Below are 19023 nucleotides of genomic sequence, written 5' to 3' on the forward strand. Positions count from 1 at the left end.
AAAACAACATCACTTTAATTCAAACACTAACAAAACCTTTGACACTGTTTCCCACAGCATTCTCCTGGCGAAACTGGCTGCTTGTGGCTTGGACGGGCACACGCTTTGCTGGGTAAAAAACTGGCTGGATGGCCGGGCCCAAAGAGTTGTGGTGAATGGAGTTAAATCCGGTTGGTGGCCGGTCACGAGTGGTGTCCCCCAGGGCTCGGCTTTGGGGCCACTCCTGTTTAACATCTTTATTGATGATCTAGATGAGGGGATTGAGTGCATCCTCAGTAAGTTTGCAGATGACACCAAGTTGGGTGGGAGTGTTGATGTGGTCGATGGTAGGGAGGCTCTGCAGAGAGACCTGGACAGGCTGGAGCGATGGGCTGAGGCCAACTGGATGAGTTTCAATAAGGCCAAATGCCGGGTGCTGCACTTGGGCCACAACAACCCCCAGCAGCGCTACAGGCTTGGGGAGGAGTGGCTGGAGAGCTGCCAGTCAGAGAGGGACCTGGGGGTGTTGATTGACAGCCGGCTGAACATGAGCCAGCAGTGTGCCCAGGTGGCCATGAAGGCCAATGGCATCCTGGCTTGTATCAGAAATAGCGTGGCCAGCAGGGACAGGGAAGTGATCTTACCCCTGTACTCGGCACTGGTGAGGCCGCACCTCAATTACTGTGTTCAGTTTTGGGCTCCTCACTACAAAAAGGACATTGAATTACTCGAGCGTGTCCAGAGAAGGGCAACGAAGCTGGTGAAGGGTCTGGAGCACATGTCGTATGAGGAGCGGCTGAGGGAACTGGGGTTGTTTAGTCTGGAGAAGAGGAGGCTGAGGGGAGACCTCATCACCCTCTACAACTACCTGAAAGGAGGTTGCAGAGAGCTGGGGATGAGTCTCTTTAACGAAGTAACAAGCAATAGGACAAGAGGTAATGGCCTCAAGCTGCACCAGGGAAGGTTTAGACTGGATATTAGGAAGCATTTCTTTACAGAACGGGTTGTTAGGTGTTGGAATGGGCTGCCCAGGGCAGTGGTGGAGTCCCCATCCCTGGAGGTGTTTAAGAGTTGGGTCGACATAGCACTGAGGGATATGGTGTAGTTGGGAACGGTCAGTGTGAGGTTAATGGTCGGACTGGATGATCTTCAAGGTCTTTTCCAACTGAGATGATTCTGTGAAAACCAACATTTAACAGGCAGAATGGGACAATAAGAGGCATTACCATATCTTAAAACACCTCCCCCCATCCCTCCCTTCCTCCTAGGCCCAGCTTAGATATCTCTACCTTCTTCCCCAGCACACCTCTGGCACATCCCCCTTCTCCCCCCCTTCCTCCTTCCTTCCACTGACCCCAGTGTTCACATTGGTATCCTTGTAAGTCATCCTCACGAGTCCCAACCCCCCTCTCAGCTTTCCCTTCTTAAATACATTATCACAGAGGGCACTAATTGGCCCCGCCTTGGCCAGAGGCGAGTCAGACGGGGAGCCAGGGGAGCTTCAAGAAGCTTCTCAGCCACTGCTGTAGCCCCTCCCCCGCTACCAAAACCCCCACCACTCAAACCCAGCACATAAAGTTTCCACATGTGAGCTTCAGACACAAGCTGGTTTGTCCTGAATGGTATCCCTTCAGGTACCAAGTGGCTTTGATGCAAAAAGTTGCTCTTCACCTGGTGCATGGAGTTTATGGCCACTTGTCCAACTTTCTCCCTCAGCAGCAAGCCAGCTGGCACATATTTTAAGACCTGTGGTGTCTGCTTTGCTATAAATGTAAATATACCAGAGTATCTCTTTCCTTGAGGACAGCACAGCAAACCTTTGCTCTTGCTCTCTCTTGATGTCTTCTAATATTCAGGGGGAGAAATAAAAGCAATAAAACATACTATTAAATATCTAGCTCCCAATTCTTACACCCAGTCTATTTAAACAACGCTAAGGTCCTCAGTCTTTCCTTAATCAGTGCACTACAGAGCATTTGGTTTCCAATTTAAGATTCAGATTTAATAACACCTGGTACATCTTCTCAGATCTGGTCTGGTGACAGGCAGAAGCTGCAAATGTGCAGGAGTGAAGAATTCATCTGACAGTCCTGCTCCTGTTGCACACAATTTCTCTGTGTCTCAGCTGCCTCAGGGAAATTCAGAGTGACCAGGCCTATACAGTACAGCCAGGAAGCCCTTAGTGTCGGCAAGTTTGTGGCAATGTTTCAAAGCCTCTTGCAAAGGTATGTCCAGGCCTGCACCTGCATGAAATTCAGTGGATTATATTTCCTTGCAGTTCTGATGATTTCTGGGAATACTCAGCTGCCAAGTGTGGCTCTTCGTCTCTAAAACAATGAATCATGCTGGTGTCATTATTTCAGTGTACAGTCACTGAGCAATAATTCAAATCATCATTGTCACTATTATTGCTTCCAACAAGCAGCCTGATACCTTCTGCCAAAGTGGGGCAGGTGTGTGGATGTAATCAGTGTGCAATTAATTAACCTGTGTTGCCAGTCAGTATGCAACACACAGCTCCCTGCATCCCAGCTGAGTTCAATTTAGCAGAGCGGCCACAGGATTTAAAAGTACTTTGCAGTAAGAACTCAATTGAAAAAAAAAAAAAAAAAAAGAGAAAAGCAGGCAGCTCTAGGACCAGCTTTTCAGCTTCGCATCACACCTAACAAAAATGAGCACCTGCCTGTAACAATCAAAGGGCTTTTCAGCGCTGTGGGAGAAGGAGAGAGTTGCATGTTATTTCTGAACACTGTGAGCTTAGAAATCATCTGATGTGTGAATTCTGAGCAAAATAGCAAAGGCCAGCTTCTCACTGCAGCGGCCCCACAAATACCTTCAACTGGCAGCACAGCAAGAACCCAGGATCTGCCTGGGCTCCCTCCTCTCTGTGCAGCTACAGAGCTACCGCGGAGCCAGATTAAATTGCTGGATTAAGCACTCCTGCAGCTCAGCATCTGGACCTTTGTGACAGCTGTGCCCAGGGAAGAAGTCCAGCATCGGTGCCATAACTGCGTCAACTGGTGTGTCATGGGTCACATCATTACAGCTGAAAAAGGTCTCTTAGGTCATTCACTTCCATTTCTTAGCCAGCACAGGATTTGACTCGATAAAGTGTTTGCTGCTGCTCTAAACATGGCATTTTAAGAGTTTTGGGCCATGCAATCCTCTTCCTCTTCTCTTGGGAACTTATCCATCATGTTATAACTCACTGCCAGGGAGTGTCTAGCCTAACATTCCTCTGTTGTAGTATGATCCCATTAATGACTCTTATTGCCCTTCCTTTTTATCAAAGCCTCCCCCTTCACAGAGCTGTCCTTTCCTCCCTCTGTACAGGTACAATGGCCTGCTTAGTTCCTTCTGGGCTGGGCTGGCTTGTAAGGGGAGGATACCCCACATGAGGGCTCTCATCCCACAGGGCCCCCAAAAGACTGGATTCCTGTTCTGCCAAAAAGCCTCATCCACTGCCCTTAATTATCTGCACTGAAAGACCCCACACACTCAAATTGTGAGATGTTTCCATTAAGACAAATATTTTCAGACTCTTAATTTTTGATCTTGTACGTCTAAGTTTGGAATGATTTTCTATTTTTCATCCATTCTTCAAAACTTAGACAATGGGCCCTACATGCAGCCGCATGCATTGGAAGGTCAGTTCTGTTATTTTTCTTCACCAGTCTGTTGTTCTTGCTGCCAAACCCGCGTTGCTGCTGTGAGCAGGCCTCCATCCAGACGACATGCCTGTTGGAGGAAGCAGAGGGCTGGGTGCCTCTGCCTGCATCAAACCTGCGTTCCCCCGTGGGGAACACCGCACCAGTGTCACTACATGCCTGGTCCAAGCTGCTTTGTATTATTTCCTTGTCTTTGTTGATATCCCTCATTTCCCTCCAGGCAATGGGATTCTTGAGCATCAGTGCTTTGCTGACCCTTTTCTTTTCACATAATTAATGGGTAACGAAGCTTAACATCAGTGGATCTACTGCAATGCATGTCACCTTCTGGTACTGCATCAAGACATTATCAGCATTGGCCTCCTTTTGATCTAGGTTTCACACATCATTGGCAGGATCAGATTCATGCTTGTGTGCCTAATTTGGGGAGCAGCTTTCACTAACAGTGTTATGGAACATTTCATTATAACTCATCTTTCTTTTCCTTCAGCTCATTACTTCTTTCCCGTTACTGAGTATGCATGTTGCCATCCAACTCATTTTTTCCTTTCACATGGTTACTAGGCATTTCTTTTGGTTTCTACTGTAAAGAAAGAAACCAAGATGAATCAGGTCAACTTCCAAAAGCTGTTCTCCACTGGTTTACTCCATATGTTCAGATGATACTGAGTAAAATCATGTGCTATTGCATCTGAAAGAAATTTCCTCACCTGTGTGACAAACTGGGCTTTTATCACAAGTGAAGAGAGAGTGTAAGCAGCAAAACTGGTGCAGAAAAACATATTTTCTGTATGTTCTCCCACATTTTCTTTACTTTTAAAATCAATTAATTGAATGACAAACCTGTAACCATGAGTCTATAGCCTTATCCAGTAGAGCTCTTATGACCAGACCTTTCAGCACAAGTATTTCCACTGCAGTGCTATGCACATGTATAAATGCTTTGTTGAATCAGCACCACAGCTAGAAACTAGCATTTAATACCAGTCTGCCATTAGATTGCAGGGACTAAAAATAAATAGAATTATTTTTTTGTGTCTCTGATCAGAACAGCAATCTAAAGGAGAGTGTGTCCCAGATCTTTAAGATTCTCAACAGCATAATTTCAGTATTCTTACATCTTATACAGCTGAGAAGGAGCTCTGAAACATAAGGTGCAATTGGGCATTGCTAACATGTGGTGCCACAGTATGGCCCCTCTCTTGTCATTCAGCATCTCCCATGCATCTTTTTGGAGCTTCCAATTACATCTTTAGGACTAGTCAAAATGACAAATGTGGCAGGAAAAAAAGAGGGAAATCAAGTCGTCATTTCCTCCCTCCTGAAGATCCCTCTGGTGTTTCTCCACACATTTCCTGTGCTCCCTCCCATTGCCCTCTCTCTTGGCACAGGGAAAGGGTTTGCTATGTCTGTGTCCTCTGAGTCTTGTCCTGCAGGACTTGCTGTGTCGTGCTGAGCAACCTAGAGCTGTTTGCAGGGCCTCACCCTGAATTGTTCTCCTGCTGCAGATCAGCCTTTGGGAATCAGCAAAGATACCTCTTCTGTAGTGGATAACTAACCTGCTGCTGAATGCATCCCAACACATCCTTCTCCTCCTCATGTACTCTGTGAGTGACAATGGAGGTGGAGGATTTCCCCCTCCCCATAAGCAGCCACCAGTGGCTCCCAGGGTGCAGGGCTGGAGGAGCATCCACCTCTGCAAGCACCAGCACCAGTGCAGACTTATAAGTGGAGACAGGGAGCACATGGTGTTATTTTTAAACAGTGATATGTCTTAGTCTGCCTTTTTGCAGATTACCTAAGATGGGTGCAGAAGGTGACTCCCAAAACATGAGAGCAGCTGACAGTGTCTCTGGCTACTGCTGGCAGGCTTCCTCTGAGAGACTCCAAGAGCTGGGCGAGGCACCACACCAGTGCCCATCACAGCTCCTGCCTGCTGACAGTGCTGACAGTGGCATGGCCACAAGGTGAGCTGCAGGCTGCCAGGCCCCTGCACACCTCGGACACACACTGTGGCTCAGTGTGCATATCCCTGGCTGCTGGTGAGGTCTGCAGCCCCTTTCCTCTGCCACATCACTCCTTTTGGAGTCATGAAACATTGCTCTGACCCTTCATCTGGGATCCAGGGGACAGGCATACTCTACCCTCTGCAGTGCTGGCTGCCTCTGTGCATACCCTGTCTCTGGGTAGCTGTGCTTAGGCTAGATGAGCTGAAACCACCAGAGCTCAGCACAAAGCACCCTGCAAGCCTGTGGTCTGAAACCCAGGTGTGCATCATTAGCATGAGGCCGTAGTCCTGAGGACAGGGCATATCTGTCTGTTGAGGCTTGTACACACAGTCTGCCTCAGTCATAGCAAGGCATCTGTGGTCTGATGCCCCTCGAGGAACTCTCCTGGTGCCTAAGTGCCTCTGTGTGTGCCTGTGTGTTTGCATTTACAGTCCTTATTCCCACCAAGTTTTCTATTCGCAGTTTTGCTTACAAGGGACTCCCTTGCTGTGTTTCAGCCCAGATACCAATGAAGAGGGAAAAAAGACACATCTCTGTCAGGCCACTGACCAGCAAAACTGCCTCCCGCTTCCAGGGATCAGCATCCTTGATAAACTCATCAAGACCTGTCCCGTCTGGCTTCAGCTGAACATGAACCAGGAAAGAGCTGGGGCGATACTTGGCAAAGAAACAGCAGGGGTAAGTCCAACATGGTTTTGATTCAGACAACCACATTTCCTGTCCTTAGCGAAGCTGGTTAAAAGAGCAATACTTTTTTTCATGTGGAAGCAAAAATATTTAGCAGACTACGCTCTTGGTTTCCATTACCTTTTGATGCTTTAGACACTCACAGTGACACAAGACAGATACAATGTCTCTGGAGAAGCAAGACATCTTGTCTCTGGTTTTATTTACTTAGCATGTAGATTCATGGAGATGCCTTCCCATTCACCACCATACCCATAGGTATGTTGACTATCCTAATTTGGAGGAAAAAAAAAAAATCCCTGAAGAAAAGGCCCTTAAATTCTGGGAGCTGCTGGGAGTTGTTTTCATTCCAATCATTGGTATCTGGTCCCCATAAACTGTATGTTAGAAAATGGCAGACTCATGCAAAGATCAGAGCTTGCTTGAGGAAAACAACTCTATAGGAAAGGGAACTCCCCATTCCTGGGGCCTCAGAGGTGAGGCATGGCAGGGAGTATGTGTCCTGGTTGGGTCTGGAGAGGGCAGGTCCAAATGACCTGAGCTGATGTCAGAGAACAAGGGGAATTCACTCTCTCCTGCTCTGAGGAGGTTTGGACCTGTCCCTTGCCTGAGTCAGCCTGTCCCAGGGCTAAAAGCTGGCACAGCCAAATGACAATCTTCAGTGGGACTCACCTGACCAACCTGGACTGTGCAGCGCACCTCACCCTGAAGCAGACTTCTCAGATAAGTTGGGCAAATTATTCTCTTTGTTTTTCTACACTGACTGTAAAGGGAGACCTGAGTGACTGTCTCTGATACATCTGTGTATAGTTCCAAGCCTCCTCAGTCATTGGCCACTCACTGCAGGGCATTTCCCCACCTCAGAGCGGCTTTGGGGATTAATCTTGCCTCTGTTCCTCCTATTCACACCATCCTTGGGCATGATCTTCAGCTGCAGCTCAAAGCAGGTAAGGGAAGACCTGAGTCATCAGAGGCGTCCCACAGCAAGGGTAGGCTCTCTTGCCCACTCTTCAGCCCACCTGAAGCCAAATCAGCACCATACATTTCCCATCACTGGTGAGAATAGAAGAGACTGGTTTGTGTACTGGTCCTAGGCAGTAGGGTTAGGTACAGCTCAGAAAACCCACCTCCCAGCCATGGTACAGTTTTAGCCTTTGAAGCCATGGCAACGAGTTGTGCCAATCAGGAAAACAGAAGTGATTCATTTCTAGGTTTCACTTCTCACTGTTTAAACTTAATTTCAGATTAAGTAGTTGACCAATGCAATGTGAGTTAGTGCCATCTGAGATCCAAGGTCACAGTAGTCTCTCAAGGTGGGTTAGAGGGACTGGGCTGTCACATGGGTGGTGGGACCTGGGGAAGGGAGAGTCTCTATGGCTTTTTCCTACCTACAGGTGCTTTCTGTCATGTAGAAGGTGGGGGCTGCCGTGCATTAGAAATAGGCCTGTTTCAGGCATGCAGCTGTTTGCCATGTGTTTATTTGGATTTTCTCTGCACTGCTGGTGAACCTGAGCCCATGGGTCTCAATTTATTACAAATGGCAGAGGCCAAGACAACGGCACTGTGTGAGGTTGTGAAGCTGCCCCAAAGCTGTGTGTTTAGCATGGGTGTGTCAAAGTGACAGGGGATGCCCTCATGACTGGGACTCATGCAGAGAAAGGTCCTGACTTCTAACCAAGCTTTTTTTAATTCCTCTGTCCAAGAAATTAATGTTTTCTTGATAGATTTCCACTGCATTAGAGTTGATTAATCATTTTATCAACTCACACTTCTTCTTTCTAATATTAATATCCAGACTCCAGAATTAGCCCAATTTTTAAATTCGGTTTTTACAAAAATACCTTGAATCTCTCCTTCCAAAACCTGCTATCAAAGAACAGATAAAGGTGAAGTTTACTTTGTCTTTGTATCTGCAGTTTCAAGGTACAAGCTAAAAATATCCTTGACAAGGAGCTTTAATTAGAAACACACTTAGGAGCTCACACAATGCAAAGAATCAGATTGTTTTTTCTTTTTTTTCTTTTTCTTTTGACTTATGTCTTCTTTGTTTCTTTTTTTCTTTCTATTTTCTTTTTTCTTTCTTCTTTCTTCTTTCCCCTTTCTTCTTTCTTCTTTTTCCTTTCTTTTTTAAAATTTCACTGGTCCCATTGGTGGGAACCAATGGCTACAGTGGTTCCATTAGTTTCAATTAAAGACTCAGGGGCCTCTTATGAATGTGTATGAATACCTGATGGGAGGGAGTACAGAAGATTGAGCCAGACCATTCTCAGTGGTATCCAGTGAAAGGATGAGGTGCAGTGGGCATAAATTGAAACACAGGAAATTCTATTTAAACATTAAGAAAAGCTTTTTTTATTGTCAGGATGATTGAACATTGGAACAGGTTGCCCAAGAGGCTGTAGAGCCTCCATCCTTGGAAATAATAAGAACCCAACAAGACACAATCCAGAGTGACTTGCTGTAGTCGATCTGTCTTTGAGCATGGAGGTTGGACTAGATGATCTCCAGAGTTCCTTCCAACCACATCTGCTCTGTGATTTTGGGACCAGTCAATACACTTGAAGCCAGTGCTGCCATCCAGAGGGATCTTAGACAAGCTGGGGGGACAGGGCTGGCAGGAACCTTCTGAAATTCAACAAGGACAAAGGCAAAGTGCTGCCTCCAGGAAGGCAGACCCCCAGCAGCGATCCAGGCTGCCACTGCCTGGCTGGGCAGCTCTGCGGGAAAGGCCCTGGTAGGGGTGGTGGGCAGTGAGCTGGGCAAAAACCCATTGGGGAGAGGCTGTAGGACCAGGGTTTGTTCAAAAAGGAGGAGAGACAGCTTCAGGGGGACCACAGAGTAGCCCCCCTACAGGGAGCTCATGGAGAAGATGGAGCCAGGCTCTGCTCAGCACTGCATGGTGGGAGGACAAGAGGTGACAGGCGTGCACTGAAACCAGAGGGGTTCAGACTGGGTACAGGGAATTGCTTTCTCCCTCTGAGGACAGTAAGTGGTGGGACAGGTTGTCTGGAAGAGGTTGTGCAGCCTCCAACCTGTCTGACCTCATGGTTTCACCCAGGAGTTTGGACAAGAACCCTCCTGGGGTCCCTGCCAGCCTGAATGATCTTCTGGTCCCATGAAAAATCTCTGCCATGAGACACTGTGTCTACCAGAGCCTTTGGCCTTATGTTCCACTTGTGGGGACTTGAATCCTTTCACTCTCAACATACAAGTGACTCAGTTGCTTTAGACTTGGACTGGGATGTTCTAGGGTGTGTTCATGATTTAGAGCACTTATGTGAGGATCATCGCTTGACAAAGTGTGAGTGCAGCTTTATATTCTTCAGTTAGTGAAATAGTTTGTCTTAGGCTTAAGTGGGACATCAGTGGTACACAGAAATTTTGCTGGTTCCTTCACAGGTCTGAATTTCACCCAAATGAAATGTCCTTTTGTTCATTATTTTTGTTGTGTAAAGTTCAACCAAGTGGAACGAAGCTAAAATAAGATCATTTAAAGGTGGATTGTACTGATAAAAAACTTCATTGCTTATGACCTAAAATAAAGTTCAGAAGCTCATATAATGTAACTAAGCTCTTGATTCCTTTCTCCTTTTTCAGATATTCTTAGTTAGGAAAGAGGGTAATGTGAAAAACATGGTCCTTGCAGTCCGCCTGCCCGTGCAGAATGAGGCTCCTGGTGTGGTGGAGTACAACATTAAAGAAGAAAAATCAAGTAAGTTCTTTATATTTTTCGGTCTTGCTCTGATTATTGTACTGAATCCTCTTGTGATCATCAGTATTTATGTAGTCTCGCTTGCACTGAGCAGGTTCCTCTTGTGACCGGCAGCAGATCTTGCTTTTACAGTGTAGTTCAGTTAATATTTCCTGCAGTTGCTTTACCTCAGCTCCCCTGTGGTTCTGTACCTTGTGTTATCATTTACAGACTCACAACAGAAAAATAAAGCACCCCCAGACAAGCAGCCCTGTGCTTTGATCAAGCTAGAGGAGCTGCCTTTCAGAAGGTATAAGTCCTGAGGAAAGCACAGGCAACACTGACAGACTAAGCCTTGTTAACTCACTGACTCTGTCTCTATTTTTGTCACTGAATTTGGGGCCCAGCAGGCATCTGATATCTGCTACATTCCCTTTTCATGGACTTCATACAGTCATACTGAACAACTGGTTGCTCCTAAACTGTTTGACTGTTTTCAACACCTCACTGTTTCTGGGAAGCAGCTGGGTCTCAGGGCTGGTGGTATTGGTGCTGATCCTGATCGGACAACCAAGTCTGCCATGAGCAAGCATAAATGAACCCAGCATGTCTGATGCAGCCCTCAGTGTAAATGGATGTGTAAGGCATATGATTTTCACTTTCCAAGAAATATTTGTAAACAAGGGAATTTTAGGATAGTCATAGAAACATGCACTTGAAAGAGTTCATCAGAATAACTTCACACTATTCATTTATACGAACACATCCAAATTCTCTGTCACTGAGCTCTGACCCAAAGCCAGCTCCCCGAGGTATATGTTTTACTCTCTGCTAAAACACTTGTGTTTCCACTAATTAATGTTGCAGCTTATTTCTTCCCCCTTGACAGTTGCTCAAATGAATTTTTTCCTTCTCATATGTTTCTTTGCATACCTCTGCATTGTAAACAGACTTCAAAGCTAGAGGGACAAGTGAACCTCTTAATCTGTTCTAACCTCAAGCACAGACCACAGGCTGTCGCAGTGTTGCTCCTGCACAGAGCGCAGCCACCTGCCTGGCCGCTGCTTACACCCCGGGCAAGTTTTCTCTCTCGTCTGCGTGCACCTTGGAGCATGCAATTGCAGAGATGCTGCACATGCTCAGGGCTCCTGCGTGAGGGCAGGAATAGCAAACCTTTTGCCACAACTTCAGGTGTCCAGATTAAGAATACAATGGCAAGGGTTAGCTGCAGGGTGGGGAAACTTTTTTCTTTATTTAGTTATTTGAAGTTGACCTAGGGCTTAGTTTCTGCGTGGTGGGGAATTGGTTTTTGGTGATTCAAGTTTTCCTTTGGATAAAAGTTAAAAAAAATCCTGCCATCCTAAAAATGTAATTTATAGAAATGTTACTTCTTGAGTTCTGTTCTGTGCCATAAAATCTGACTTCTTTGAGGACAGGCAAAATAAAATGTAGTACAAAAATTTCACTGTGAGCTAGTCTAGCTAGAAAGACTTTTCTGCCATGTTTTTCAAACTTACTTGCTTGCTATTTCTAATTTATCACTAACTTAATGGACAAGATGTGTTCAGAGACACAGCGTTCTGGCAGGAACAAGAATTAAATCAGTTTCCACCACTTTCATACAAGTTGCAAAGTAAGTGGAAGAGGGTAATTAAAAATTATCTCTCATTCAAAAAGCAGGAGAACTGCCATCACATGTGCAGCGATCCCAGCGGCCATGAGGCTGGTGCATTCCTATGGTGGATATTCACATTATTTTTAGCTTGAGTTCTGTCAGTGTTGAGCTGTGGGAAGCCTCTCAGTTCTCCATACCTCCACCGTTTTGACAGGAGCACACTGGGCACAGAAACGATCATGCTTTTTTTCCTTTCTCATTCAGGGTAAGTAGCCTGGCTTTTGAGTTTAGAAGAAATCGAATTAATTTCTGTTAGTAAAGCTAAAGTACTGTATCTGGCACAAGGGGAGATAGATTACTCTGAGACACAGAAGATTTACTAATACATTAGCTTTGATTTATTGTCTCTGAGTTACTTCAACTGCTTTCTAAAATTTTAGGAAATAAAATTATATATCGTCCGAATGTTTTAAAAAAATTAAGACCACTATCTGAATTTCCTTGCTAAGTACCCTGTTACATCTCGATTGCCTTAGCTGAATTATGTGTCCTTCACTTTTCCCTGGTATTCTGTAAGTGTCAGGGTAGGAGACCTCTGAGGGCCCCCAGAGACAGTTATCTTGTTGTGGAATGCAAGTCTGTTGAAAGTTCGGTGTTAGACTTCCTGAGGGTGTGTAATGCACCCAGCTGCATAGCCTGAGGACCACTGTAGACTGGGAGTGTTTCTTCAGGCATCTAGTCTCAAGACTTCAGGAAGTCCCTCTATTTCTTCTGTGCTTGTGAAAAGGAGGCTTCAGCTTGCCACTGAACATCACAAACAGAGAGGTGAATCCTCCTGATGGCTACCTGCTCTTTGAGTATGCATGAAGTGGAGTAGAGCTGGTGCCCTTCAAAGGGAGCAGCTGTGATTGCCCGACCATTTGAGAATCCCCCTTCCCAGATGTACTGGGGACAAGCAGCTTTGGTTTTGCTGGCCTGTTTCTAGTGTTTCCTTTCTGAGTTGACACATAAGCAATGATCTGTGTAATGTGCCCCATGGAGAGCTGTTTGTCCCTTTCTGAGAGCTGACTCCTCTCAGTGGGAGGAAGTTCTGGGAACAAGTGGGAACAAGCTTTTCTCTCTATTACCATGGTTCAGCTTGTTGTTACACTCTACAGACTTGATGCATTCAGATATAAACTGAAAGCTGAATTTGCCTTGACATATATAGTTCAGATTTTACAAAGATCCTCCCCTCCAGTTAAAATTCAAGTTGCAACCCAACCCAGCTTACTATTTTGGAGCACCTTGCCAGCTGCTTCTTGTCCTTCTCATAAGGACTCAGTGCAATCTCAGCTTCACAAGTGACACAAAAAAGGGTGCACTATCCTTAGAGGTGACATGATGGTTCTGTGCCACATCTACAGGGATGTCCATCTCTTACTTTTACCATATGCAGCTTTAAACAGCAAGTTTTACTGCTCAGCTCTTTGTAAAAGCTGTTCTCATCCTATCCTGCTTTTCAGATAGTATCTGAAGAGGTTTTTCCCAGTATCATCAAGATGATACAGAGGTTGCTGCCCAGTCCCTGAGATCCATATATAGACAGTCATTCAGTGAAGTACAAAAAACCAGAAGCTTCCTAGCATTGCACTGCCAAATAATGGTGGATGGTTGTTTTTCTCTTTCTTTTCCCCATATCAGATCTGCTTTGTTGACGTTTAATGAAATATTTAGGGAAGTATAGCTTTCTGAGGGGAAGACTGGATTTAATTGTGATTTTTTTTTTTTTTTTTTTTTTAAATTGAAATCCCCAAAGAACCCACTAGGTAAGAGAACCAAGAAATGAAACCTCTTTCCATTTTTTTGTGAGGAATTTTCAACTGTTCTGTGAAGTAGCCCTTAGAAACATAAAAGAGAAGAATGAAGAGATTGTTTTTTAAAAAATTTCTTTTGTTTCTTAATCTTTGCTTATAATTCCTTCAGAGACAGGAAAGCTAAAGCCTGGTTCCAGCAGCAGGTATGGTAGAGACCCAATAGCAGATGCTACCTGGTTCATCAGAAAGTTGTGAAACCCTACAACTTTCAAAGCCTTGGATCTCTGTCTTTTTGCTTCTCGTCCTGAGGGATCCCTTATTTCTTACTCAGAACAGTGGAAACCTCCCAGAAAGAAGACTTGTTATAAGATTTCTTCCATTTAGAGATGCGGTGTTGGGAGATACCTCTCAAGCTCTGCTAAAATCTTGATGACTTTGTGCACTTTCTGTTCTGAGAATTGTCCCTTACTTCTGCTTCATCCCAAAACGAAGCCCTGGCCTCACATACCTCAAGAACTGAGCACCATTTCCTCAGCTGACTCCTACCCTTGGCTCTTCTCAGCAAATGAGTTGTAACCTCAGGTCCTGATTCTCCTTCCCCTTTATGTGTATACAGTCAGAAATCATTCCACTGACATCAGTGACGTTGCAGCACTATTGAAAAGAGAAGAATCAGATGTTTAAAGTAAATGTGCATGTTTGAAGTAACATATACTGAGAGCTTGATTGGAGCTTCTGAGTGTGATAGACCACTTGGTGCAGGTAGCGACAGTAGCTTTTACTTTCACAAAGAGTTATGCCACAAGGGTAAAGTCCTTTAATAGAAGAGTGCACCATATACTGAGTTTAATGCTTCCTTTTTTTCTGGGAAATCTTGTGAATTACAGTTGAAAATAATCTGATTACATGAAAAGCATGAGTTGACCATATACTTCTCAGGAGTCTTCCACATATGCTTTGGTGCAGAATGTGTAATAATTGTTTTCCAAACTCTTCTGTACCAAAAAAAGATGATATGATTCGTTTCCAAATATGTAAAATGATGCTTAACAGGAGAAGTATCTGCAATTGCACAGAATAAAAAACATATTATTAGGAATTTTAATAGAAATAACTATGGAATTGATTCATCAAGTCAGTACTGAACTCGGGCTCATGTCCTATGGGGTTTGAGGCTGGCCTGATCTTGCCATGGATGCCCACTGTTGTAATCATGCTCCTGCCTTCCCCATTGCTGTGGTTGGCTTTGCTCTCTTGAATGTTTATTTTCCTGAGGCTGTTCACATGAGCCTACTTTGTGGAGTTGCTGTCCTTGTTCCTTATTTAAACTGTACCCACGTGGCACAATCTGTCACCAGGTGTAGCTGTTCAGAAACATTTCTTCCAATATGCTGAGCCAAGGCTGAGTTGAGTCCCCAAAATCAATGAGTGCACAGCTGAAGGAGGGGTTTGTAGTGAAGCCGTGTCTGTAGTATGGTTGTTTTGTTTATTACAGGAAAACTCTGAGATTTAAATTAAAACTACCTGCTCTGACCCTTCTGGCTTCTCTGGAGACAAATACTGAACAAGATGGAGCATAACAGAGGTCTTGAAATAACCTTAGCACAATCAAATAGGAAACACAAAATAAATTATCTCCAAGTAATGCAAAAATGTCCAGATCACAATAAACATGACCTTTGAAAGATAAGACATGGTGCCATTGGACACAGTAGATTATACTCAATTTCTGGTTTATGGACAGCTGCTGTACTTCAGGTTATATGGTATGGGCTTGTGGTAAGGACCCACAATATACCTTGACAGAAATCACAGGTAATCACTGCACTCAAAAGCAGTTTAAGAGCAATCACTGAGTATTGCTGCAAAGTTGCAAGTCTGGATGTTGATAAAGAAATCCAGTGTCCTGCTCTGGTCACCTTATTTGGCCTTTCTTAATGTTAGACTGAGCTCAGGAAGTACAGGTTGGAGCCTGATACAAAATGCTTGAGACAGACAGTAGGGGTTTAGGAGAAGGCCACAACTCGAGTAAAACACACAGCAGCAGTTTACCTGCCTGGTTAATTCTCTAGCTGCTTTTACCAAAAGAAATCTGTTTGCCATGAAAGTTCATGAGGACCTGACCACTTTGTACATCTACCACCCACTGAGCTCTGTCCGTCAGGACAGAAAGAGTTACACCAGGCCTAGAGGCAGCAGGAAGGCCGGTCTTGCTGGGGAGTCAAAACAGCTATTTAGATGAGCAAAGGTGTTCCTTTGCACACTGGATTTTAGGAAGGGTAAAATCAATCAGAAAAGGAAAGATATTATTTAAGGGCTAAGATTTCACAATCTACTTTCTTGCCTTAATAATCCCAAATAGGTGCAGTCTAACGCTGTGAAAGCAAGCTTAACTCTCAAAGCCAACTTTGTCTGTCATTACCAAGTTAATTCAGCCACTTCTACACTTCCATTCCTCCTTTCCAAGCATATGTGGGGAAAAAAAGTTTTTTATTATAGACTAATGCCATTTGCACAGGATAAAAAGGACAGGACATGTGCAGTCATTCTGACTGTCCTGTAGCAGTAACAGATGGTAATTAAACAACAGTAATCAGGCAGCACCATTTTACAGAGGGGCATTAGAGTAGCATGGGGATGGACTTCGTTCATCTTTGCAGGCTTAGCTCTAAACAAAGCTGCTGAAAGCCCTGGTCTTTACAGCCCAGCCAGCCTGAGGTGAGGACTGTGAGCACGCCTGGCATGATAGCAGAGCTCAGATGCAAGGGATACAAACTCCTGTCTGTGTCCCTGCATGGGTTGGTAGGTCTGAGCGCTATGTGAGGGCACTCACCAAGTAAGCATGAGGCAGGGAAGAGGAAGCAGATTGACTAAGAACAACTCAGTAAATGCTCTTTGTTGGCTCAGACATCTTCAGATGCCAATAATGGACTTGCCTATTGTACTCTGCTGGCACCCTGGTCACTATGGCCATTATAGCAGATTTCCTTTTTTAATTTTGTTAACATTTCTTTTAATACATGTTGCTAAGGATGGATGAACAAATTTAGAGACCCAAGTCCTCATTGCTAACATGGCACAGAATGGTCAGGTGATATTTTCCCACATGAACTGCACTGAAGTACTGCACAATTGAGGTCATGGGGAAAAAATGGGAGGATAGCTCAGTTACTGCAGCCTACTCAAAATTTATCTCCTTTAATGAGAGTGGTCAGTCGTGCAGATGATTTTTGTGATATAAATATTTTTGTGGAAGTGTTGGCAGCTCTTGCAATAGCTTCCTCTGTTTTGCAAGTCTTTTTGCTAACACCCTGCGTGCCGGAATCAGGAAGTAGAGTGAAGATAGACAGAATTATTATTTTTTTTTTTTCCAGAAAGAGAAGCAGCCCTCACAATTGCAGAGAAAAACCTAAAGATGGAACCTTACAATTTCTTAAAGACTCAGAAAACAGAAGTCATAAGAAAATAACCTATAGGAAATCTGTGGTACTGACTGAGGTCAGAAACGTGGGGTCTTTCACTTCATAGCTAAAGTGAGTGAAATGAAGTATTCGCTGGTAGTCATGACACTGGCTTCTAAGATGAAGTCATCTATTTGGGTAGCACTTGCAGATTTTCACAGGAGGTTTTCAAGACAGGGCTAGATGAAGCCTTGAGCAACTTGGTTTGACCTCATGGCTGACATTGCTTTGAGCAGGAATTTGGGCTAAAGACCTCCCAGGGTCCCTGCCAGACTGAGTGATCCCATGAGAGGGAAACAGCCAGTGAGACTGAGTCAGGCTGTGGGCAAGATCAAGGCAGACAGCAGTTCTCAGAAGGGATGTCTCAGTAGAGCAGCAAAAGCAGTTCCCGTTCTTTAAGACCCAGGTTCTGGGAGAAATACCACTAAGATTTACAGAGGTATGGTGGTGAAAAAATAACTAAAACGTAAATATTCCCTGGTTTAGTGTCTCACCTGTGATCTCCTGCAAAACCATAACCTTCCTTTCTTTGGTAGATACCTTGTGTACATGGGAGAGGAGAGAATGTGCTCAGTCTATTTAATCAGTGCAGATTTCCAGTTGAATTAACTCATATGAGGTATCTCAACGTGCTTGAAAAGGCCTCGTAATACCCTATAGATGCAATTATATGCCCCTTGGCATATTGCAGAGCTGGGCTTGCTGCAGACTGAGATAGACTCTATCATGTGGAGTTAATAGCACTGCAAGGCTCCTGGACTATTTTTGCACAGGTGCTAAAGGGACTTTTCAGTTAGAGTAGGACAATCCAAGGAGTAAATGTACATCCCGTCCTTCCCAAGTCAAACCTCTCAAGACAACCTCTGACTCATCAGAGGGCAGGCAGAAGGACCCATCAGAAAGTACATTCGGTTACTTCTGTTATCACTGTAATGGTACCAGAGTTCTATTTTAAATGGTCACTTTAACAGAAAAGGTTGGCCTCCTTGAGTGGAAACCCTGCATCTTTCAACAGCAGAAAGAAAAATTCTTAATACTGTAAACTAAGGCATGAAAAGCAGGGTAGGACTATTTATAGCTCTTAGTCCCTCTGAATAGATGAGAGGCTAAACCTGACATTGCAGACTGAAAAGATCAAGGTTTTTTTGGGGGGTTTTTTTGATATTCCATGCTGCTATTCAGTGATAAAGCAAAGAGGGGACTGCCTTGGCAACCACATCATGAACCACCCTGGAGACTTGTCTACCAGCCAGGAAGGTCATTAAGCATCTTCAACTTCAGGTTTACTATAGAATATGGTTTTACTGAATATATATATATATATAAGACAAAAACATCAGCAGTCCCATTAACTAGTAGTTAGGGTACTACAGCACAAGTAAAGTAGATGGAAAAGGGTGTGGGCACTGTCCCTAGGAGAGGGAGGATCCAGGTTTTAGGAGAGTTCAGGAAGGGGGCAAGCACTGTCAGGATGGGTGGGAAGTCAGTGCAAAACTGCAGCCAAATTGCCCTGTAGCAGCCAGCATCCTCGAGGCAGAGCATCGCAGTCAGCATGCTAAGGAGCTGCCTCGTCCCCTCCCTGCCAAGATGAATTCAACTGAGTTTTACCAAGGAAGTCGGTGTCATTGCACCCATTTTATAGACTGAGAGCTGAGGCACAGGTTGCTGAAGGGGCTCAGCCTGCTGCGCACCATTGGCCCTGAACAAGCCCAGCTCCTGGCCAGTGCTGTATTTATCAGGCTGCAGAGAGGCCCTTTGTCTGCCAAGCACTTGACTTTGTTCAGCACTGAGGTACCAACACTATTGTTCAGACTTTTCTGTATGCTTTCTGTATACCTTGACAGGCAACTGCTGCCATCACAGAATCATCTAGGTTGGAAAAGACCTAGATCATCCTAGGTTGGAAGATCATCCAGTCCAACCATCAACCCAACATTAACAGTTCCCATCTACACCATATCCCTCAGTGCTATGTCGACCCTACTCTTAAACACCTCCAGGGATGGGGACTCCACCACCTCCCTGGGCAATCCATTCCACTGCCTAATAACCCGTTCTGTAAAGAAATGCTTCCTAATATCCAGTCTAAACCTTCCCTGGTGCAGCTTGAGGCCATT

The 19023-nt window shown here is 44.7% G+C and overlaps 1 protein-coding gene across 1 annotated transcript in view; it reads left to right on the plus strand.

The window, feature by feature from the left end:
- Positions 1–19023, plus strand: part of RIN3 (Ras and Rab interactor 3) — a 70235-nt gene that overhangs the window by 15216 nt on the left and 35996 nt on the right. The window contains exons 2-3 of the mRNA XM_074824971.1: positions 6154–6334; positions 9941–10055. Of these exons, the coding sequence (XP_074681072.1) occupies positions 6154–6334; positions 9941–10055 (296 nt within the window). The remainder of the gene's footprint in view (positions 1–6153; positions 6335–9940; positions 10056–19023) is intronic.

This window comes from Strix aluco, chromosome 4 (assembly GCF_031877795.1).
Source record: "Strix aluco isolate bStrAlu1 chromosome 4, bStrAlu1.hap1, whole genome shotgun sequence".
Lineage (NCBI taxonomy): Eukaryota > Metazoa > Chordata > Aves > Strigiformes > Strigidae > Strix > Strix aluco.